Consider the following 24,657-nt stretch of genomic DNA (forward strand, 5'->3'; position numbering starts at 1 on the left):
CTTTACAAATAATTAGAATAGATTTTATACAATCAAACTTAAGCAACTCCTTTTCTACCTCCACGGTATGTGAAGGAAATAGTTATCTTTATCTTCAGTGATCTTCTATTTTTACACTGGTTTTGAGGGAAGGAGTTAAAGTTTCAGTTTTGTTTTTTACTGCCATACTTTTCAGTAAGGTCTTGTCTGTTCAAGTTCTGGGTTCTGCAACCCAAGAGTAAGATTTCTGGTCAGTGCTGCTCCACAGATTGTATTTGCCTTTTTTTTTTTTTTTTTTTTTTGGTGCATTTTTCATATAGCTTGAAAAAAATATTAGCATCTTCTTCCAAATCTACCTCTATGACATCTATCAGCTTCTACTAAAAAATCTGGAAAACATGTTAAAAGTACCACCTATGAATTTTTTTTCTTTAAGCACTTCTTTCTCATCCTACAGTTCCCCCATCTTAATTACTATTAACTCGGAACCAGAATTACCTGTGTCACTTGACAGTATTGTCATGTGTACCTTGATTCTATAAGTGACTTTATATAAATAATAGACTAGATAGAAAGCACTAAAGTTGTTTCAGGTGCTGCTATTGCTCACCTTGCCTCAGGGAACTGGTGAGGAGCATGTGCTTTATATAATACACGCTATTTAGAAAGCTTTCATATTTTGTTAAACCTGTTGCAATTGTTCTAGTAATTGTCAAAACCAGGATCATATACTCTGCATCTTTAAACAGCACAGAAGCCCCTGATAAACACTTTTTAAATGAAAACGTGCAGCTCTATTGACACTATACTAGTCCAGTGTAAAATAAACAATAGTAAGGAAGGTCAAAGCTGGTCCCTTCTTTGGGACAGTAGAACAGAACTCTTCAGGGCGGAAGGAAGTTCATGAGTATGAGCTCTACACTGTGGTAGACACCTCATGTAGAGCTTCAGCTCTCCCTTCCACTGCAGGTGTTTGTGGAGGCAATTCCATTTTCACCCAACCCGTTTCCCCACTTCATGGTCAACTCAAGCAAGCAGAGTGTGAGCGCAAATACACAGTCATACATGTGAAAGTGTGCACATATATTTCCGTAGTTACTGTATCTGTGTGCTAAGCAAACCGGAGGCTATTAACAGCATTAAAGAGAATTAGAACAGGAGCAGTTATTTATTGGACAAGGCAAAGTAGCTTTGTAAGTCTTTAAACTTTCATTGGTATGGAAACTTTAATTTAAAAAACATATTTTAATTTTTTTTTAAATCATTTTCAAAATATCCCAAATTCTGCTTAAAAATAATGGGGAAAAAAATGATTTCAATCAGTATTTTCTCATTTCTCAAATGTTACTTTTTTAAATGTTTTAGATTTAAGATTTCCCACAACTTCCAAAACACAATGTCCGCATTAATCATCCCCTTACACCAGGATGTCTACTCTCAGCCACCCATCTCCCTGCCCCCTCAAGTGATGTTTGGAGCTGCACTTAACCAGATAAGCCTGAACATTCAACAAAAAACAAAAAAGCCATTTCTATTGTCATGTCATTTAAGAAACTCCTCCATTTCCCAACAATAACATGGAGGGGGAGGGAGGAAAGGAAGGAATCTATCCAGTGAGGAAAACTACACAAAGAAAGGAACCATAGCTTCTGGCTTTTTACTACGAACAAGGGCAGGAGGAGGAGGAGGAGATCACATTTGGGGCAGACATCTTTTCACATTTCCCAAGTGCCCAGAAGTGGGGATGGGTCCTCAGGCATTCCTGCCTTCGAAACAAAAGCCAAACGCTGGGGGAGGGAGGAAGGGTGAGGGGGAAAAGAAAGGAAGATGCACTCACTGTTTGGTTATCTTCGTATAGCTTCAAGTCATATCCACTCAGCTCCACGCAGAAAATTATTGCTGTAACTCCCTCGAAACAGTGGATCCATTTTTTGCGTTCAGATCTCTGCCCACCCACATCCACCATTTTGAAAGTCAGCTCTTTGAAGGTAAACTTATTTTCTACAATCCCTGTGGTCATGTCCCGAGAACGCAGAATATCTTCCACTGTAGGGATGTAGTCCAGTGCTGCAATCCTTTCTAGGTCATTTAAGTAGTATGCAGCATTATCCTCTAGGTGGTACTCATTGGAGCGACAGAAACACTCCTGCACGCCAGGGTCTGCCCAGAGCCGTTTCATGACTCCCAGAAGCTCAGGGGTAATCTCACCTTTGCTTTCTGCTGGGCCCGTCAGGGCAAAAAGCTGCACAGCATCATATGCTCTGTCAGGATTGTGAAATTCTATCTTAAGGGTGGCTAGAGCCCGAATGATACGTGTGAGGGAGTCAATTGCATTATAGATGATCAGAGGTTTGTATTCCTTGCAAGCCTCCAGGTTAAAGCCACCACTATGAATGATTTTCATCTGCTTTACAATAGTACTCTTCCCAGAATTGCTGGTACCTAGGAGAAGGAGCTTAATCTCTCTTCGCTGCCGCTGACTTTCAGAGCGCAGGTGGCGGTCAATCCTACGGGACCGCCGCGCTGCCTCTTTCTCCTCAGAGCTTTGCCTACATCCCATGGTATAGCAGGCTGTTACAGAAGGGAAAGACTGGAGATTCTCTCAGTTTCTTCGTACCTTGAAAAAGATCTGGAGCGTCTTTCAGTTCTCGTACCAGGTACACCTTGTACAGGAAAAAAAAAATCTTTATCCAATACCTGATGGTCCAAGAGGCCTGTACCACCTAATTCAGTCCCAACAGGGGAGCAAAAACATGCAGATACGCAACCACAGAAATAGTCTCTTCAGTAGATCTCATGGCACTCCCCTTTACTGTGCGTAAACAGTGGCACATGCCTGTTAATGAAAGGACACTTCCCTTTCCCACAGTTTGGCTAGATCGGTCAAATATTGTTTTCTGATCTGCATAATTATTTTGCTGCCTTCTGTCCAAAGGTAAGGAGCCGCACTTTCACCTTCTCGGCTTTAGCTCGTCTTTTAATTGTATTTTCTGGTTGCTGTGGTGATGCTGCTAGACAAAGCTGAAGATCTTTTCAATGGTGCTGTACTTGTTTTGTTTCTCTTCCCCCACTTCTTCAGCTGATCCAGTTCAGCTCTGTAGATCTGCACTTTCCTCCTGCCAAACATCAAGAAAAGAAATGAATGAAATGAGACTGTTTTTCTGCTGCACACAGCTCACTTTCTCCTCTTACAGACTTCTGAACCTTTTATTATCCCAAACAGAAAATACAGATGGAAAAATGTAAAGAAAAGCAAAAATCTAATAACCCAGCAAAAGCATAGGGACAGCTGAAGCTTGCAGACCTAAGAAAATGTGGTTTCTGAACAATAGTAAATCAAATCCCCTTTTCTTTCCAGCCTTCTGTGTTTTATTATCCAAACCTACATGAAAACAAACAGTGCTGAGCTGTGTCCCAATTACTCCCTCGGCAAGAGCTTATGGCAGTGCTTTTCCTGCACAGTCCTGTTCTGACTGGTTTTCCTGAAGTAGAAAATGAGACAGACTCAGAACTACTTTTCCCAGTCTATTTATATCAATATCTGGTACTCAGATACATGTCTTCCTGCATTTTCTTTCATCTTTTCCCAAACATTTTCTTTGCACTGAACATTTAAGCAACTAAATTATGAAGGAAAAGGAGGGGATTAAGTTTGCTTCATGTTTTCTGTGAAAGGGTTCACGTAAAGGGATATTTGCTGGTCTTGGCAGAAAAGAGCACCATACCTTTCTTCCTCTTGGAGAATATACTACTTGCTTAACAAATAAAGTGGTATTCTAGTATAACAAGCTTTAAGCTTCTTTGCATAGCAAAGCTATTGCTATTAAGCCTCCTTTCTTCCACTTTTAATACAGAAATTCTGAGGTGCAGTGATGATGAATGGTGACTACAAGGCACGCATTTTAAACAAAACACACAAGAAACGCCATTCGAAGAAAGGGTCTACAACTTTTCAGTTAGAATAATAATTCTTTCTTAGGGGTTAAACACACTAGTTGGAGCTCTACAGAAGGCAACAAGAGGAAGCATTTATCCACAGAGGGGAAAACACATTGCTATTAACTGACTGGTGATAGCTTGCCTCTCCTACCCAGGGCTTGCTACTCCCACTAAGCTCTGAGCACAGTGGGAACTAGAAGTCACTGCTTATCACAGATTTCACAGCTTCCAGTTCCTCATCATGTGATGGCCACAGTGCATGTCACTGGTTGTCTGCAGGCCTACTTCGGCACCTATTCTGCCATCTGCTTCATTGCATCTAAAGGGCCTTCAGTGAGAATTTTAGTCAGCTAAGCTATATGCCATTGACATAACCTCAGAGGCAGACTTAAGAGAAAAGAAAAGTAGTCAAAACTTACTCAAGGAATATAATTTTCATTACATTTATGTAAGACTAAGCCTCCTAATTTTCATTTTCAAACATGCCCTAGATGTATTTGGAAGATGTATTTGCATGAACTTACTAGCATTTTGTTGTAGATAGGATAAAGCGCTGAAATACACAGTGAATGGAACAATTCTGCACTAGCAGAAGGAGGACAGAATGATCCAAGCTAGACTTTGAATCTCTAGGTTTAGTAAGAAAAGAAATTGTACTACAACTGCTTGTAATCCCATGTACTTCGCTTTCTCTCTTTCTTCAGCATAGCTACAGAATAGTGGGCAAGAGTTATTTCAGCACTAAAAATTAGTCATCTCTACTTAACTTTTGGGGAAAGGAATACTAGATTTAGCAATACTTCTTTTTCCTTCTCCCCGTGTCACCTACATCATGGGGCAAGATTCACTTATATTGATATACAGCAGGACAGGGATCTCATTCCTACTCTGACCACACTAGTCTGGTTGAAAAATACAAGCTTGCATTTACATGATTTCGATATTAATATATAACATTTATATTATTAGTACGTATACATTTATTAGTACATCTTTTCTAGGATACTGTTTCATTGCTGAGAATGTCAACTCTTGTTTATCTTGCTAAAAGTCATCATCAGTGATATCCTGCTTTACCCTCCCAATAGGTGTCACTGTAGCAGAGATTAATTACAGCAAATAATAGTTTTAGCTAATATTTAAACGATTTAAACAGCAGAAAGTCTCGGGGGATTCACATATATAGGTGAGAAAAATACATCAGCTGCAGTACTGACAAAGGATTGTATGATTAAAATAAAGTTCAGCTTTTTAATTTCTTAGCATCTTAGATTTATATGAAGAACTATCTTTCTTAGAACATTTACTCCAGGGTTGTGGAAATAACTGCTATAGCTACATTTTTGTTCCTCGGTCAGGTGGTAGAACCATATGTAATGATCTCAGTGCCTGATTAGCAACAGATATTGCTATTCTTGTGCTATTTATACATTAAATCTTTGTCATAGCAGGCTATCCTCATCTTAGCTTCTGTCTTCTGCCTAGCTTTCTCTCTTAACCCATCTGAAGTAACTTACAGATTTCTAATTCATGATGGACTGACAGCTGGAAACAGAGTCTGCGTGGCTGCTTTGGTATCTGGGGTCCCTATTGGTACACATCTCTGGAGTCTACAGTTAAGTAACAGCATCTTGGCACTGGACAGGTTCTTGCAGAGTAATATAGCCCTTTTCAGCACAGTTTCCAATACATATACGTGAAGGTATCTAGGAATGTGAAGTATGGGTATACAAAAGGAGAAACAGTTATGACAATCAAGGCTGATCTTTTAACATCAGGGGAAAGATGTATTCAAGACTGGACAGAGTCAACAGATGACAGTTTTGCATTTTATTTCCTGAAGTTTCCCCTGATGTTAACCCCCGAATAGTTGAGTTTGCTATCATTCACTCTTAAACACCTTTACTGATTCTATATTTATCTGTATTTAGGAAATCCCTTCCTAAATCTAACCATACTTAAGGGAGCTATATAGTTGAACCAGTGTAGACACAGATAAAACTCATGACTACCAGCATGAGTCAATATAGATCAGGAGTGGTACTGCTATACAGAGGAGAGCATCATATTGTAATTGTTTGCAGCAATAATCTATTCATCTTCTCTGCTTACAGACTTCCGCACTTAGAACGCCAACTACAAAAAAGCTGAACATTCAGAAAAACAGTAGATGCAATGCACTGAATAAAAGGTGCTGCAGTGTCCCACTCATTCCTGTCAATCCTTTAGATTCCAAAACACTATGAACATATGCATTCCCAGAACAGCAGCTTGTACTCTGCTCTGAAAATGTCCAGTACAGTATTTCAACTTCACCTCTCTTTCTTGTTGCTATTTAAATCTGCCTTCTCGCTGCCTTTCTTTTCATCTCTGAACTCTAACACCTGCCCATAAATCCATCCAAAATCCACCTGCATGAAATTAATTCTACTAAAACAGGCCTTTTACAGTAACCCATTTCAAAAGTGAACCATGTCAATCTTACACCCAGTTGTTTTAAACTAATTTTGCAGTCAGTACATGAAAGTGGCTTCTTCATAATGGTTTACAGTGCTTACCTGTCTTCTCAGCCTGTGCAGGCTGAAATACATGGGCAGGCTTGCAATTTAAGCATTTCAGGTAGCTTAAACTTTGAGGTCTCAATCTTTTCTTCTAAATTCTCTATGTATTGCTACTACCTGGCTTAAAATTCAAAGAGTTTTAGTAATTTATCTCACCTTCCCTTTGTACTTCAGAAGGGCATTAACATATTATGAATGCATGAAAAACAGATCAATCAGCAGAAAATTAAAACAATAGCATACATATTAATAGAATGGTAAGTAATATAACCTTACTTCTTCTACTCAAAGATATAAACAGGAAAATCCTCCAACAAAGTGAGGAGCTATACTTTCTTAACATAATTAGTTTTGTCCAATGGTCATAGGAGATGAGAACTAATTGTGGAGGAAGCTATGTTTCTTAATGAGTGACTTTCTAGCCTTACAGAGAAAGTGAAATGACTGTATTAAATATTGGGCCAAATTCTTATTTTATAATACCAAGATTAGAGTTAGCTCCATTAGTCATGCTTATTCCAACATGTTCAGCATATTTTAAACCAGTTTTGCTTTCAGTTCTCATCCTCAGAGGTTTCATTTTCACATTATTGACCGGACCACTGGTCCAAGCTTCTGTGGCATTTTCTACACATCTCAGTGACCAAAAATGAAAAATTTTGCTAGAAGCACATATAGAACCATCTCTCTTCTCCCCTCCACATTTGCAAGAAGCAAGATTGGCAATTATTGAGGCCAATAACATATGACAAAGTTTGGTAGACAGTCATTTTCAAGGAGGATGATTATTTTTAGACAGTTTGTATATTCTACAGAGTATTTCTTGTTGCACATTTCTACAACATAGACATTCAAAAGAGATTCAGATGCATCACTCATACTCCACATTGTGTTACATATCAGCTATCCGGCTTGCCGTTCATTAATATGTTTACTACAGAAAAGGATGAAATAGCACCTCTGTGTTGCAGAAAGTACCACAATTACATAAACACCATGTTTTTGCAAATGAGTTTTACAGTACTAAATTTCCATTTTCTTGGCATCTAGTCATTCCTATTGCATAAATTCCTAAGATACTTAGATACCACTGTTTTGAGTAGAAATACAATGAGGTTGTTATATTATTGCTTTGTAGAGTAGTAATGATACCATGTATGAATAGTTTACTACAATAAGAAAGTTTGATTTAAATAAGTTTTCCCACATAACTGTGAAAAGTGTTTCCACATCCTTTGTTACATATGACAAAAAAGCCAAAAACCAAAATAAAATAAAAAAGCTGCAAGAGAAGTTCATTTAGAGTGTGTGAATGTGACTGATGAGCTCATCACATTAATGGATATGATTTGCTGTTCGTGGGAGATGATGTGTTTCAATTTAAGACCCAAATTGTTTATATCCAGAATGGAGTGTAGAGCAGCTTGAATAACTGCATAAACATATATACGTTCTCATTCTATATATATATTGTCTGATTTCCTTATGACATTTACACACTTCTGTGCAGAAGTCTTTCAGAGCCCTGCAAGTTCTGCTGCTGACCCTTCTTCCTCTGCATTCAGATTTTATTTGAGGATGGAGAGCTTTCCCCTAGAATTTACAAATTCAAGTTTACTGGCACCAAAGTAGCTAGGATAACATGTGTATATGCTAATCAAGCCCATTCTGAAATTCAGCTTGTCATCATCTTTTTACCATCCAATTCCTACTTCTTAGAAAAAAATAACTGTAAAGGCTTTATACTATTGTGTCACTACATTTTACTGTCTTGGCTACATAAAGATGAAATTTCTCTCACCAGTTTTATTTTTTCTCGAAACACACTCAAAATATAGGAAAATAAAACAGTCTTGATTTTCTATTTTTTAAGATCAGATTTCATATTAAAAATCAAGCATTGAATGGCCGTAAGTTTCTACTTGAAAAAAAAAAATCAGTTACTTTAATAGAAGGCCCTATCACTTCTTTCAGTATGTACTTTTCTCTCTAAACTTTGTTTAGAAATCTTAATCTGAGTGACCACATTACATCGTATGTGCACATCTAAACTAATGTATCTGCCTTCCACTGATAACTGAAGCTACTCAGAATGTTAAGATTTTTTTTTCTTTTTAAATTAAGTCTGATGATAGATGTGAGCTACCTTGTAATGACTAAAACGGCTAGTTCTTCCCAGAAAATTAACATGCCCCAAATCTTACATTAACAGGGGTCTACTTCTGTTATCAAAGAAGTAATGCCAAAAAGTTCATTTCTGGAAAGGGAAGGATACTTGAGCCAAATGCTGCACTGATGTATTTTATAAGTCTGTTGAAGCCCATTTAACTGAGCAGGCAGTTTGGTACTAGCAAACACTTCAACCCATACTTTTATAGCCAATAAAACCAGTCATTCTTGTTGCTTTCCTATCTAGCACTACTTGTTGCCCCAATCCAATCACTTCAGTCTTTTTCCAGCTGATCTGTGTCTTTGCAATAATAAACCCTTAAACCCTTGTCTAAGCACGTCCCCAGATAACTGAGGAGGAGACAAGGGAACCAACCCCACCCTGTCTGCTTCCCAAAGGGAATTCTCATGTTGCAGTTACTGCTGGCACTTTACCAGGGAAAGCAGACTTACACGATCTGCCTCGAAAGATGGTCCCTCTCCAAAGATTTTATTGAGAGGAGCTGGCTGCTAGGCTGAGGATAAGACCAGTGAGGGTTACTTTCACAGCGAATGTAGAGACGGCACCCAGAGTGCTGTGAGCAGCGGGAAGTCCAGCTGGCACTGTAGACACACCACTATATTCTGTCCCAAATGCAAGTGCTACTATTAGTCACATATTTAGCTTAACCCTCCTCAAACACTGAGCTTTAGGAGCAAAACCTTACTCGATTCTCTGTATAGAGAACCATTCCAATAAGCCAAGTCCTGCATATAATTTTTCCCAGTAGAATATAATTTAAGAAAGTGACGTGAATTTCAAAGAGTTGAGGCAAAAATATTCCCACAGAAATTTTAGATACAGTTGCCAGCAATCTCAGATACTTGGTGCAGTATCCAGTATTACAGAATACATACTGCTGGAGAAGGGGGGGGGGGGAATAATAACTTAACTAAGCTGCACTTTTCTAACTTACTGGTTCTGACTGCTTCTTTTTCCTTGCTTATCTACACTCACAGGTTGAATTGGTTTAAACAGGATGCTGCACCTTAAATTTGAAAGTAACAGAACTGCCTATTTGAGCACTTACCCATGTAGCAGCGAAGCAAATACAAGCAAATCTAGCAAAAAGTAACAGCACACACCTAACACTAGGAAGTGGTAACCTAGATCAATGTAATCAGCGTTTCCAGTGACTGTACATGTCCACAGAGGATTCCAGCAATTTAAATATGACACTTTAGCAAAATCTCATTTTCACGAGTTTTATGTTCAATCACATCTTGCACTATTAATGGAAAGAGAAAAGACATGAGGGAATATGATATGTATCAGGAAATTCCCAAGACAGTTTACTGAGGAAGTCAAGAGCTCTACTATGCAGACATGGCTTTGAGAGAAAACAAGGCTAATAAGGAATGGGGAAGTCAGTTCAGAAGAGCAACCAGAAAGAGAGGCCCAAATATTCATGCATATAAATACAAAGATGAAATAATTTTATTCTGTAGTAAGTGGACTCTAATCTACTATACAATAACTAGTATAATGACTTATGTGAAACTGTTATTAAAACACAGGCCACAGGCATCCTGCTAACATTCTCCTTAGACAATCACTTAAATCTGAAAGAAGGGGAAGAATTAAAAGCTTACAAAGGAAAAAAAAATATAAAACAAGACTATGATTTTCTCTTAATGAAACCTTTCATATGCAAAGTTGATAGTCAGCCAACTGCAACAAAAAGTAGTACTATCTTATTTATGTTGCTGTTTTCACTTGCTTAAAACCCTGGGAAACTATTTTCACCGAAAAAAGCTGCATCGCATATCTACCTCTAAAAAATGTTTGGAGAAAGTTGTCAGTCAAAAAGACAAGGGCATATCTGAACACAGCACTTGAGAAAAATGAATTGTTCTGTCCACACTGAAAGAAATCAGAAAAATCTTTCTTTACAATTATGCTAAGCATCCACACTTTGAGCCAGGACATGAAATTCAACAGATGATGAGCTTTACGGTATGGATGTGCCCCTTGCCATTTACACAAAACAGGAAGTTAAAGTCTAAGTTAGACTTTAAAATTTTAGTTATAGCTAAAGTAGAGAATGATTCAATTTCAATAAAGGACTTGATAGGTAAGGGTAGTTGGACTAGCATTTCTAGCTAAGGCGAGAAGAGAAGATATAGGAAAGAAAAGATTTTATACTAAGGAAAAACCTACAATCTACATCCACTAGAGCATCTTTTTCTCCAAAGCCAGGAGCATAATGCAAAGTTACTGAATCTGATCATTCATTTTTTGCCTGCAAGTATTTATGAACTTCAGTGGCATTTCCTCTATCTTTCCACATATAGGATAAAAACCTACTGGTTATTGGTGTTGTTCGCTCTTATCCTTGAATGTAATAGTTTCAACTTTGCAGATGAGTTGTACAGATATCAATATAATATGATAGAATTAAGTTTATTTTGTTTAAAAAATATTTTGGGAAATTTAAGAAATCTTAGAAGGACATTAGGGATGAACGTTCAAGTACGCAAAAGCCATATGTACAAGTTAGAGCAAAGATTTTAATTACATATTTATACTCTATAATCCCATCCAAAAACACTGGATGGATCTGATCTAATATTCAAACAAGAGGGCATAGCAAAGGAAGCTGTTGTCTTTTGTGGCCTGTTTGTTACAGCAGTTAAAAAAATGTGTATGTTATTAGTCAGATGACTGAAGAAAGAAGTGATGGCGTCATCATTAGAACAGCTGAATGCTGGGCCGGACTACTAACTCTTCTGTCATGGTGGTGGTTTGTGATGTTAATTAACTGGCTTAAAGCCCATCTTTCCAAAGATGATCACTGCTCCTGGTTTTCATTTCTTAGATGCCCAACTTGAGATCCTATCTGTGACCAGAAAAAATACAAAATCATATATATAAATTGGCATCAATGGTAGCTAAGTTTTACATATTCAAATACTATGTGATGCTCTGTAACCTCACAAAGAAAGAATTCTACATGATCTTGCTTGATATCTATCTAAAAGTGGGACCTCATCTCCCTTTTACCTCCGAGATGAATTAATGTTTGTGTAATATATATCATAATAAGAATAATAGCAAGGCCCATGAAAAAGTTAACATTCATAGCATAGTCTAGCTAAAATATAATACGTGTTAAGACCACACAAAGCAACAGAAGCTGTTGAATAAAGAAAGGGATTTTTAAAGGAAAAGTCAAATAAGGTAATTAAAAACAGACCTAAATGTACACACAAGCAGGTATGTGCACACACTCAATGTAATCAAGCTCACCAAGGAAGGTATTAGGACAATGATAAAATTTAATTCAGAAACCATACACCCAGAGCAGGGGATGAGGGGAAGGGCATTGACCAACACTAGTGCTGTGATGTGAGCTCCCCATTATCACCAGTATACTTTCCAGAAAGACAACTAGCAAATCTATTAAGTTCTCCTCTGCTGATTCTCACAGTGATTTTTATATAAATACTCAGATCTGTAGATTAAACCTCGGCTCAGCTATCAGAATTGCCTCTCAGGGATACATAGTAGAAGAAGGTTTTACACGGAAATACTAGAAAACACAGATAAAATAATTTGTGACTATTAGTTGTAGTCATAGACCTATCTGTAAATAATCTAGACATAACTGATAGGTTTTCTGCAGTAAGATATTGTAATCAATTATATATCCATAAGGTTAAACAGCACACCTTCCCCTATTGTATGGGAAACATCCAACAAACTTCAGGCAGTATCAAAATGCAAATTATGCTAGTCAGTAGTAACCAATAGCTAAATATATCACCCCGTCAAAATTTAGCATGCAGATTTGGTCCTAGATTTAGGGAAACATAACTCATTAAAACAAATATTGCCTATAACTCAAGTATTAAACCTCTGCTTTTATAAAGCTAAGTTGTTCTTTTTAGTTAACAGGGCTGAAGTTTGCACCAGCTCATCTAAGATCAAGACCGCATTAGAATACAAGAACCTCTTAGTTACTATTCTTTTAACTACACGCACCCCGCTTAATTCAGCGGAACAAACCTCTACAGCATTAATACCTAAACGCTATCACCACTTCGCAGGCATTTAAATCATGACCTGTTTTAGCAACTCTAGACAACCACAAGCTATTGTGAAACATTGGGGGGGCAGGAGGAGCAACCAGTACCTAATACCAACAGGTTCCTGAACAGAGAAGGGAGGGGAAAAAAACCCCACACAGTTCTATTCCGAGTTGCATTGAGGAAAATCTGGAGTAGCGTCAGTGGCTGTGTGTGGAGCTGCTTTTGCTTCATCTCATTTTAACTAAGAGTGGAATCACCTTCAGCTGTCGTTTTAGAATTGACCTTCAGACTTCCGTAAAGAATGAAATATTACAAGAATATTACCACGGATCTCCAGCAGCTGTGCAGAAAAGCCTGACTGCTAGACAAGGGAGAGAAGCGACACATAGCAGCTGCTTTAGGGATGTACACACATCAGATTAAAAATATCGGAACAAAGCAACAAATGAAAGTAGTAGCCATGCGGTGCCAGTGTCAGGTCTTTGTAAGCACCTCAGGTGATGACAGTAGTGCAGGTTATGGCTTCATAAGGGTTGCTTTCTAGTATTTACCCTGTGTTACTGTAGTTCGTAGGTGGGCCATTCATGAACTAAGACTCACATATCAAGTTTCCAATATAGCCACAGAAAAAAAAAGGACTGCTGGTCCAGGGATCTTTCAGAACTTAAAGAGGTGGCTAGTACACATTGAGTCTGGTCATGAATAGAGTGGCAAATTTGCTATTGCTCACCCAACCTATTACACACAATACCTTATGAAAACATAAGGAATTTTTTGCAGTTATCACAGCAAAATCAAGTTTAAAAGAGATTTGAAACAAGGTAACAATATAGCCTTGTAGAAGGACATTTCTGTCATAGTGCATGAAAGGCCATATACAAAAGTAAAAACATGCTTGTTTTAGACTGTTCCAGTGACAAATATGAACCAATCATAAGTCAAAATCAGAATTTCAGCAGTAGGAATGTGAGAGACTGGGTACAGACAATAGTGCCCTGAAGACAGTAAGTTTGTCTGATGTGATAGGGGAAAGGCAGCCAGTGACGATTCAAAGATAGCAGCTATAGTCCAATCAACAAGGCAAGGAAGAGGTGTCTCAGTAAGTGGGACCATAGAAACACTGCAAGTTTTATATGTGGTGGTGAATAGGACAGTATCTTTGAGATATTATACAGAAACAAGTCAGCACAGTTCTGCTTGACTATTAAGAGGGAAAAAAACAGGAGAGGCAAAGATTAAGACAAAGAATGAAAGACAATAAAGACACAAAAGCTAGGATAAGACTTCTGGGGTAAATTGAAAGGGTATATCAAGACAGAAGCTAATAAACTTCTCTATCCATGAAGAGAGCAGGGAAGGGAAGGGATGGAGATAGACAAAGGAAAGACAAGCTGAGATGAGAATATGGGCACATCATATTCTGTCACATTGAAAAAAATCAGCAAAAGCTGTGCAGAGGGGGAAGGTGGCTGGTAGGAAATGGTTGAGGAGTCATTCAGAAGCGGTAAAGTTAGGCTTGCACGTATGGAATTCAATCACTCTAGGGCAGTTGGGGAGAAAAGAGAATAAATCCATGGCGGAAGAAGTCAGCTGGCTCATCAGATTTCTGCCAAAATGGTTTTCTTGGAGAAAAGCCATTCCTGAGACTAAATCAATATTGGCAGTTGGCAAGATGGATCTTATAATGAAAGAAAGAGCAAAAAGTTTTGGGAAGAGGAAAACAAAACACAAAAATCAATTTCAGTAGTGAATACTGAAGTCAGAAAGGTTGAGTGAGTGCATGCAAGAGCATGATTGGGATGGATTTGCAATGTGATAGTTAAAGCTGGGAACTAAGCAACAGGAAACAAGTAATGTTTCACAGAGAGCAAATCCAGGAAACCATGGTGAATCGAAGAACAGAAAAACAGACATAGGCTGGATGAATTGAGTATGCTAGAGCTGCAGGTTATCAACATAAGCCAGAATCACAGAAAAGTAGCATAGGAAATTTATGCAATGACATAAAAGGAGTTCAGAGACAGTATCTCATAGGAAGGATGATAGGAGAGAGCATCATGATACAGGTAGAATATCACAGAGCCAGTCAAAATGAAAAGGAGCAGGAGAGGAAAGCAAGACTGTGAAAGAATAAAGTCAATAGTCTTTATGATGGTCTAATCATAGAAAATTTGACAAACCTCATGGGGCCTCACAGCAAGACAGAAGTGGATAAAAAATGACGTTTTTAACACAACAAGAGAAAGAAGGGAAGAAAAGATCTAGAATATCACCCTAAGAGAGCCAGGGCTATTATCAACAATGAATGTGGTAGGTAAGGTAAAGAGAGATTTCCACCCTTGGACCACATATAAAAACAATACAAATCGTATCAGAGGGAACCTTTGGATTTCCTAGGTTCCATCTTAGCAACTCAAGTTAAACATGATTTTATCTGCAGAAGGGGAGATGAGGAATGAAAGATGTATTAGACCACAGCCCAGAGCAAAAAAATCCCAAGAGGCTAAATGAGATCCACAGTGCTCTCTGAAGTGTGACTCATGGGAGAGGACGTACATGCTACCAAGCATAGACTACAGCGGCAGCCTACGCCTGGTCTCATTCTGCTTCTCTTTTGATATGCAGAAGCTTTGACAGCTTTACAATCCTGCTGCATGCAAAAGCTTCAGCAGGTGCATTTCAGACAGCTGAGCCATTACCACAATTGCTCTTTCTCTAATCTGAAGAAAATTTTTCCCCCTCCTCTAAACTGAATTTGAAGGAAGTTGTCCATGCTCCAATTTTTATATTAAATTACTCTGAATCCAGTCCAAAAAGACAGATATATACTACAAAACCCAGCACTGTAACCAGAAACATTTAACATACAAGTGTGGTTTTCTACAACGGCTAAGTAGTTCCTAGTTTCAAGGTCTAAACTGGCTCTTTTCTGTATGACATTTTGCTTTGCCCTCAAAATGCATTAGCCTAGTTGTAGCTAGCTTAGGTAACTGTATACAGCACTACTTTGCACAGGGTAGATGCATTGCTTAGTGCCTCTAACAGAGCTTAAGCAAACTTCTGTTATCGGAGTGAAGAACTGTGATTCTACCTTCTCATCCTCCCTGAGTACTTAGTAGCTCCTTAACCCTGGAAAGCCTCTTTAGATGCTTTTATCTTGCTGGTCTGAAAATTCTTAAGTAAAGGAGCATTCCACAACATGCTTTCCCCAAAACTGTCCTTGTTTAAGCTGCTAGATGCCTAACTCCTTTCTGAACAGCACAGGGAACCAAAGTGGGACTTTCAGTTCCCTGGGCAGACTCATTTCTCCCCACAGGCACAAAGCACACCCAATCACACTAATGATACAGTGGTGTGTTTAGGCTAGGGAGAGCAACCTTCATTCTTTCTGCTGAAACTAGGTCACTCTGCAAGAAGGAATGCAAGAGAAGTGGGGCCAGTGAGCACGAGTCTCCAGCTTGACAGATTAATCAATAGCTAGACAGGCATAACAAAAAAATATATTAACTTCAGCTCATTTTGCGCATGAATTAGTACTACAAATGAGTTTAGTCTTGGATGATAAAGGATTCTGTTCAGGCTTAAATTCAGTTCCAAATTTTCAACTATCATTAGATCCATTCTCTCTTGCAAATTAGGTATGCCTTGCTGGGATATTTTATTGGAGGAGATTTCTACATATTTTTTCCTGCACAAGACTTCACCAGAACTAAAGCTTGTTGCATCCTTTGGATTATGTGAATCAAGGAACAAGATACTCCTAAGCTATCTAGAAATAAATCTTCTTTCTCTCCTCCACCATTTTCCAAGCTTTGTTTTTGTACTTAAGATCAGAAATTGATGATTTACTAATACCATTATCTTTCATTCAATTTAAAAGTGAATTTACGGACTCTCAACATAGGAATTGTCCATTGGTCTTGCTAATAAATTAAGTCTTTAATAAGTAATTGTAATCAGGAAAAACTTGGAAGGTCCCATATTTTTCATAAAAAGTCTGAAAGTTCTAATACTGTACCAATAATTTGTTTTCTAGAATTCCGGTCTTGTGCTACAAAACTTTTTTTTCATAAGCAAAATTAAGCTGAATGTTTGCAGTTAATTTCACCAGATTTTTAACCTTTTGCTATGTAACTCCATATCACACACTGCACTCAAAAAATGGTTTAGTCATTCAAAAGGTAAAAATGCTACTTGGGTTTCCCTTTAGTCTGTCCTGGGTCTCTGCTTTCTAATTCCCTCTCCCTGAATGATCATCCCTTCCTTACCAGCTGCAGTCACTGAACCACACACCCACCACAAGGAGCCAGTCTCCTCTGGCTCTGTGCCGACTCTGGCAGCTCCTAACCAGTGGGATTAGGAGGACTCCTGCTAGCTTCTTACATTAAGCATGCTTTGAACATTGAAGGACACTGGAGTGGTTAAGTTCATTTCATTCAACTTTAAGAATTCCTTTTATAAGCAAATTGGATGCAGATAAAGTGAGAGAAGGTGCCGGTTTAACTATCTGAAGAGTCTGAATGCCAAATTTATCCACAGAAAGCAGTTAAAACAGCAGTGTAAGCATCTCTAGTGATACTCCCAGTGTGTTTTTGCAGCTCACTGCTTGGAGAGCACTGAGTTTCTTAAATAAAGTCAGCTTTTATTCTTGTTCAACCTTGTTTCTCTTCTGAGAGCAAGAAAATTTCTAGTTGGCACTAAATAAGATTGCAATATGAGCTTAGGAAATCCATTTAAGTAGTTTTAAAGAAAAGGCAGCTTACAATAATATAGCATGAAGCAACACTTTTGGGTGAGAAGATTCATAGTTTCTCCTCAGCAGAGTAAGTACCACTGCTGACAGTACGTCATTGTGGTTGTAATCATTCTGTTAAAGGCTTTCAGTTGACTTCAGTGGGGATAGAAGTGAGCCTGTATCCTGTTTTGAACAGGATGAAAGTAAACGTAATGATTTGTAGTCAAAAATACTGCAGCTAGAATACTTAAGTGCTAGCACTGCAAACAGTTTTTCTGATGAAAATTTAGTATGTAATACATGATTCACACTCTTCTTGTGGATGGAGATCCACACTAAAATAACACACACACTTAGAAGTCTTTAATAATGGTAGACATGAAATTGGATAGCCAAACTTTCAGCTCCCTGTTTCTCTATGATCTCATCTATGTTAGCATATTATTAGTAAATACGGAAGCATGATTGGTGTCATAGTGTGTTTTAAAGCTAACTTCTATCTATATGCAAACATTCTAAGGCTGGCCTCTGTTGGCATTCTACCGTGCAGAAGTGTTTGTTTATAGGTTTAATATATATGTCAAGTACTGAAGACAAACTTGACCATACAGATTTTGAGCTATACTATTTTAAGTCTGTATATAGTTATCTTTTCCCCAAACCTGAAACATACATGCAATAGTTGGATTCTTTTGTTGTGAGAGAGAAGGTAAAATTCAATCCAATTTTGTCTTGTTGCATCTTTTGTTATTTTTCAGCTCTGCTTTAGTAATTGAACAGCTATTACTAGTATTGGAATAGGGCAGGCAATTGTAGCTATGGATTTTGTAACATGTACTGATGATTCACTCTGTGTTCTGTAAACACTGCAACTACTCGTGAATATTTTTGAGGTAATTACTACTCCTATTCAAATTTGAGTTGCATACAAGCACATCTTAAGAATGCAAATGTTATTTCTCCCACCATTACAAGTTTTTTTTTAAAAAAAAAAATCCCTCTAGTCATCATGCGACCACTGTTTCTGCATTTTCTCTAAAACTCATGACAGTATCTTCAGTAGTTACTTATACCTAAAGTTTGTCTGCAAATAATCTGCCCTCCTTCTGTCATACAAGCTCTCCTAGATTAGAGAAAGAAAAGATTCCCTTTCCTATCACTCCTTAACTAGCATTTTCCTCTCCTCTTTGAGGTACCTAACTAATCTTTTCACCATTCTGTGATCCACCACTTTTCACTCATTTCCTTTAAAGTAGACCCTTGAGTCAAATACTGAGAACTTACAGGTTATGATGCTGCATACATGATTTGCTGCTACTGTTAACAGTAATAAAGATTGTGGTCTTGCGTTGTTGTTCTGCATGAAACACTCCTAGCAGCTTAAGTGAGAGTTTCACAAACCAAGTAAATGCACAACTACAGCCATGCAGTACAAGTCTTAACAGCAGCATTTCAAGTGGCTGTTTGTAGTATTTGTAGAAATTTGTACATTTGTAGTATTACTAGAAAAATATTTGTGGTACTACTGTATCATACTACTAACATGGCAGGCATCTGAAATTCTACCGCTGAGAAGAAGTCATAGCTTCCTAACTGCAGCTAGTGTTGTATAGTTAGTGTATGCACTTCATGCATATGAAATAAGTTAAAAGAAGCCATTAACTTAGCATTTTATTTCTTTTTGCTCATTAAACACCTGCTGCTGATGCAGTCACAAAAACAACTGTGAAAAACAGTCATATATCTGAGGTAAGAAATAATACACATGCTAGAGGTTAAACAGATGCTCACAATATATCCATACCTCAGCATAGAGGTCATGCACAAATTTCTAACAGTACAAAAGATACTGCAACTAGATGGATTCCAGCTTCCATATTAGCACCAAAAATCACCAAATAGGTTTACCATCTAGGGGTCAATAGCCATGACACATAGCAGAGCAACAGCTCATCTTGAAAACTATTTTAAGAAATTACAAAGACACCTCACAATCTGATCAGACAACACACACAGGATTCATGTCTTCAATAATCTGTTTTCAGATAGCCCTAGTTAAGTATTACACAAATTCTTTTCTGATGACTACTTGTAGCCTTCCAGGATAATAATGAACAAAAGTATGTATTTTGGTATAGTCAATTCACAGCATACCTCAAGATTTTTTTAAACTGAGGTGCCAGAGTTAATGTAACTAGGAAGAGATAACAAAAAGATCATGCCTCCTAACACCTTCTGTGACTTCTAAACCGCTTTGATCCCTTCCCTGCTGTAAGGGTGAAATTTCCTCACAAGATGCATCTTAGAAGTAACATGAGAATAACTCATTATCTAACATCAACTCAGAATTCTAGGAATACTGTAAAGTGAGGCACATAACATTCCTCCTTACCTACTGAGCTTAGGAAGACACCTCACAAGGTATCTTCTTACCTCCAGCAAAAACAGGTAAATGAAGGAAAGGCTAAATAGTTCACAGTTGCCTGTTTGGTGGGTGGTTTGTTTTTTTTTTTTTTTTTTTTTTTGGGGGGGGGGGGGCAAGCCAGGTTAAAACAATTTGAATTTTGTTTCAATTTCTGTCAGCTGGTAGCAATCCCATTAAGCCTCCATGCCACTGAAATATACACCCCAATCTCTTCCTACTAAAGTATCTTTGGCATCAGGTACTTCAGGATGAACACTAAGAGCAACTTGTGTCATTTCTTGGACTACTGAAAACTTCTCACATTTGGAAAGATAAAAGTTTTAAGTAATTTTGGTCTCTTAGGGGTACAGGAAGAGCATAGAAGTAGCAAACCAAGACAGTAAATTGTCGTCAAGAATACTGATTTTGTTCCCTTGACTTTTTTGAGATTTCTTTCGTCAATCCCTATGAAGGAGATATAATTTCAGGTTGTGTTTAAGTTTCTCAGGTCTGCCCTTAATTAGTGTAAATGAGTGCTCTGTATAAATTAAACTTTGACAGTCCCTCCCTGTCTTTTATGTTGGTTACAGGAGATAACTTGTTCACAATGGTAAAATTCCTAAAGGTTTCTGCAAAAGTTAAAAGGAAGGATGAAATCCTAGATGTGTTGCCCATCTGCATCATTTTCTGAAATCCTTTAATCTCTGCCCTCTACCATTTGTATTCTGTTGACCTCTGTTGCCATAAGGCCTATAACCAGTCCTAATAAAAGCTGGAGAAATGATTTGTAGTGAAAATAGTATTTCATATGAATTTTTAACTAGATAACTCTGAAAAAAATGCAGCCTTTTAAAGTGCATTTTAGAGAATAAGGAATCCATAATGAGTGATCATGACAAAGCAGATGCAGGTACCAAGAAAACAATGAGATTGATATGCTCTTAATGTCACTCAATCAAATATAAATCTTCTTAACAACTTAGGTAAAGATAGATAATAAAAAACACATCTAAGATTAATTCAATTTGCATATCATATCTCATTGCTGTATAAGAACCATGCTGCTATAGATTGACAGGATTCCCTCTGGCCTCATTTAAAATAATTTTTACAAGCACTTTATTTTCTCAAATTGGTTTGTTTGTGTAAGCTTTAGATGAGTTCTGTGACCAAGTCTTGACTGATAAATCATAAGAATATTAAATACTCAGAATCCACAACTGAAGTCATATAGATGAGCTCAATTAATTGCAGATTACCTATTCCAGTCCATATCTGGAAACATACAACAGCAAGAATAAGACACTCTACAAAGATATCAAAATACTGTATTTTGTCAATGCAATAACGATTTCATAATTCTCTGTTAATAGTCTCACACATTTTTCAGGTTAGTTTTGGGAACTGTATGCATTCTGTATATTGTTTAACAGATAGAAAGCAAATACAAATACAGACAAAGCAAGTTCAAATTATATTTTATTTTTTAAAATACTTTTGGAAACAATGCCCGCATAAGGTGGGAGAGTTTACTTTTTTTTTTACTTGTCTTCAGAAGACAATGTTATTCAATAATACTTTAAAGCAAGGGAAAGACAATATTTCAATTCTTTTAGTCACAATTTATTTTCGATGAGACTGACAAGTCATACTATCAGCTGCAGTTCTTGCATTCTTTCAGAATTTTAGTCTAATTTGGCCTCTCTTGATTCTGACAACCAAACATTTGTCTCTAGTCAGCTCATGCAGGTGAGGTTATTCAGAATGGTGTGGGGAGGCATATTTAGCCTAATAAAATTTTCAATTCAGATTTTCAGCCTGTGTATGGGATGGGGACTATGCTGGTTTTCATGGACAATCACCCATATGCTCACACAGATAGAAAAGAACAACTCTTTTACCTTTTTCAGTTGGCCACTGTCCTTGATAATACCAACTAAAATGACTTAAAAAAATTAAATACAGCTATTTACTTAAGCAGGTTTATTTTCCTTCCCCTTCTTTCAAAGTTAGTCCTATAGGTGATATTGAGTAATTGTTAATTGCTTGTCCATTTTATAGGTCCATTTTTGCAGAATACCATAAACTTTATTCAGATAGACTTCTCCATTTGAATCCTATGGAAAACTGCTGGGGGAATACAGAAGCAATTTAGATTATAGGATTATGAGACAGTTGCTTTTTGTCTTTGTACTCCCGTGAATGTCACTTAGTTGAAATTCTCCCAAAATAAGATAATATTGTTAGTAAAATTATTCAGAGGGTTGTGTAAGAAGGAACATGATTGTTAACTGAGAAATTCTCCCATCCTTTGTTAATTAAGTTCACAGTATAAAGGTACTTCTAGATTTCCATGTGACTCTACTAGCCAACTTTCCTTTTAAAGTCTATTTTTACTACAATAGGCATTACCTATTTCTTTCAGATCAACTCTTGCAAAAATTATCCTGCCTAAATGATTTCCAAATTTGGATGTTGCAGTATTTTCTACTTGGGGGTCATTATTTTCCAGTGTATCAGAAGACACAACTAGTAGAGCAGTATGAATTAGTCAAAAAAAAAAAAATACAGAGAATCTCAGATAGTTCTAGTCTCCTATTCTTATTTTAAGATCTGAGCAGCAGAAAATACTTTTTCATGATCCAGCCTTCATTCTAGAACCAGCTGGGAGTTGTCTGAGCTTCAGCATGAATTAGAACAGTTCCCCAGTATGATCCCAAGAGGCTTTACGGTAGCAGTGGCTATTCCTGGCTTCCCTGACTGCAGAAATGGGAAGTGTAGAGTTGCAAAGCCAACACCACAACACGGGAAGAGGCTTCTCTCATCACAGACCAGAGGAATATTCTCTGTAAGCATTTAATTTTTGTTTATAACCCACTTGCCCTAGCAGAGAATGGGACTATAACAGAATCAATAATGGAGTTCTTTCTGTATGTGGTAAGCTACTACTTCATCAGTGTTTTAACTTCTATTACACTGATTGTACTGTTCAGGGTTGCAGTGGGAAAATGGGGAATTGTAATTTGCAGTATTAAAAGACACAGATTCTTACCTCTTGTTGAGGTTGACGCCTGATATTTTCATTTGGTTATACCACTGTTTATTGAGTAAACCTGTGACATCAAAGAATACTGTACAGATGCAATTGGAACTGTGCACTTCAACCTAAAGTCTCAACACATCTGAAACAAGACAATTGTTAATCCATCAAATTTATACATTATTGAAATCAGTATCCAATAATGTGTTCCTAAAATTTTAAAATTATGCAAAGTCTTCCATGTTCTATTTCTTTTTGCAAGCACGCTTGCAGAAAGCAAATTTTGCACATCTATATAATCACAGTCATGAAGCAACATTCAGATTTGCTTTTGGGAATATTCCCAGCAAGAAACATAATCGGAAGACTTATGCTCATCTACTCAGGGAGTGGAAACAATATGATAATCAAACAATAGTTCTAATTTAAAGTAGACTAGCCTCAGAATTTTAAATATCACCATAAATGTCACTGAATTACAAATTAAGGTAAGTTTATCTGCTCATGGACATACATGGATTGAAAAAGAGGTAAAAAAAATATCTCTGAAATTACTATTTAAGGTGATATTCTGCCACTTAATGAGCAATAAAAAATGAGAGCACGATAGGTTCTTACTGGTTGTAAAAATAGATATATATACCTGCCAGTTACAAAGTGGCTTTTATTATAGGACCCTGACTGCCAAATTTAAAAGGCCAGACACATAACAGCTTCTTGAAAGAAAATCTTCCTACAGTTGCAAAAAGGCCTTTTGTGGGACACTATCAGCTTAATGGCAGTACGGAGAGATGCTCTAGAGCAGCATTGTTTATTCTGGTACATTTGAGTTTAGGATGACTTTAGTTAACATTATATGCATTATGTTACTGGTGGATTTTAGTGTTTTCAGTAATATAGTACTATTTTATATATAGTATTGGTTTGAATCTTTAGCCATAGCATAAGCACTAGGGAAGATCAACAATTACTTTACTTTACTTTCTTTCCACTTAAAATATCAAGGCAGAAAAAAAAATCACTTTAATCCAATTATACATAAAAATGGATATTATATGTTGCTATCCAAATAAAACAATATTTTGTTAATACAAGCAAAATATTTTGACTTTATGACTTGGCCTGGTAGATATCCAGAGAAGAAACTTTTTATTAAAAAAAGCCAATGTAATGACTCAAATTGCGTCATTTTCATATAGAACGGAGTATTAGATAAATACTTATATATCCTTGGGTATCATGTATATTTTTCTCTTTTAAATGAAGAAGTACAATAACCAGGTACATACCCAAAATACAAACAGCAACTTTTCTCAGAGCTGAACATACAGCCGTGGTTTTGTTACCATGCCATGACATTTTCATCTAAATTGATTACAATTCAGCTGAATTGTCTTTTTTTCACAAAACAACTGTGTGTCAACTGTATTTGTGCAGCAACACTTGTGGCGCTATCTGATTGTGCTTGTGACAACGCATTTGGGGAGGATGAAGGTAGTTATTCCACATTATCTCGATAAGGTTCCAAAACACAGAAAGGAGGCACCCAGAGAAAGGGTAGAAACACGTTAGGTATTGTAGCATACTGCCTGGAGTCCTAGGAAGCACAGGATAAGGGACCTGGACTTCCTGGACTGTTTTAATTCAAGCTGAGTCTCACCTCCACAGTAAAATAGAATTATTAAGGTACAGTTACAAGTAGAAAACAGTGTGCCAGCTGAATTACTATCAAAGGAAACAGAGTCGGCAGGTAGAAATT

At 37.2% G+C, this 24,657-nt stretch overlaps 2 protein-coding genes across 2 annotated transcripts in view; one reads left to right on the plus strand and one right to left on the minus strand.

Annotated features, from left to right (window-relative positions):
• The window catches only part of GNAZ (G protein subunit alpha z), a 38,251-nt gene extending 35,712 nt beyond the window's left edge, over nt 1–2,539 (minus strand). Inside the window, exon 1 of the mRNA XM_062589940.1 lies at nt 1,817–2,539. Within this exon, the coding sequence (XP_062445924.1) occupies nt 1,817–2,539 (723 nt within the window). The remainder of the gene's footprint in view (nt 1–1,816) is intronic.
• Nucleotides 1–24,657, plus strand: part of RSPH14 (radial spoke head 14 homolog) — a 96,312-nt gene that overhangs the window by 50,851 nt on the left and 20,804 nt on the right. The window lies entirely within an intron of this gene.

The sequence above is a fragment of the Rhea pennata genome, chromosome 17 (genome assembly GCF_028389875.1).
Source record: "Rhea pennata isolate bPtePen1 chromosome 17, bPtePen1.pri, whole genome shotgun sequence".
Taxonomy (NCBI): Eukaryota; Metazoa; Chordata; class Aves; order Rheiformes; family Rheidae; genus Rhea; species Rhea pennata.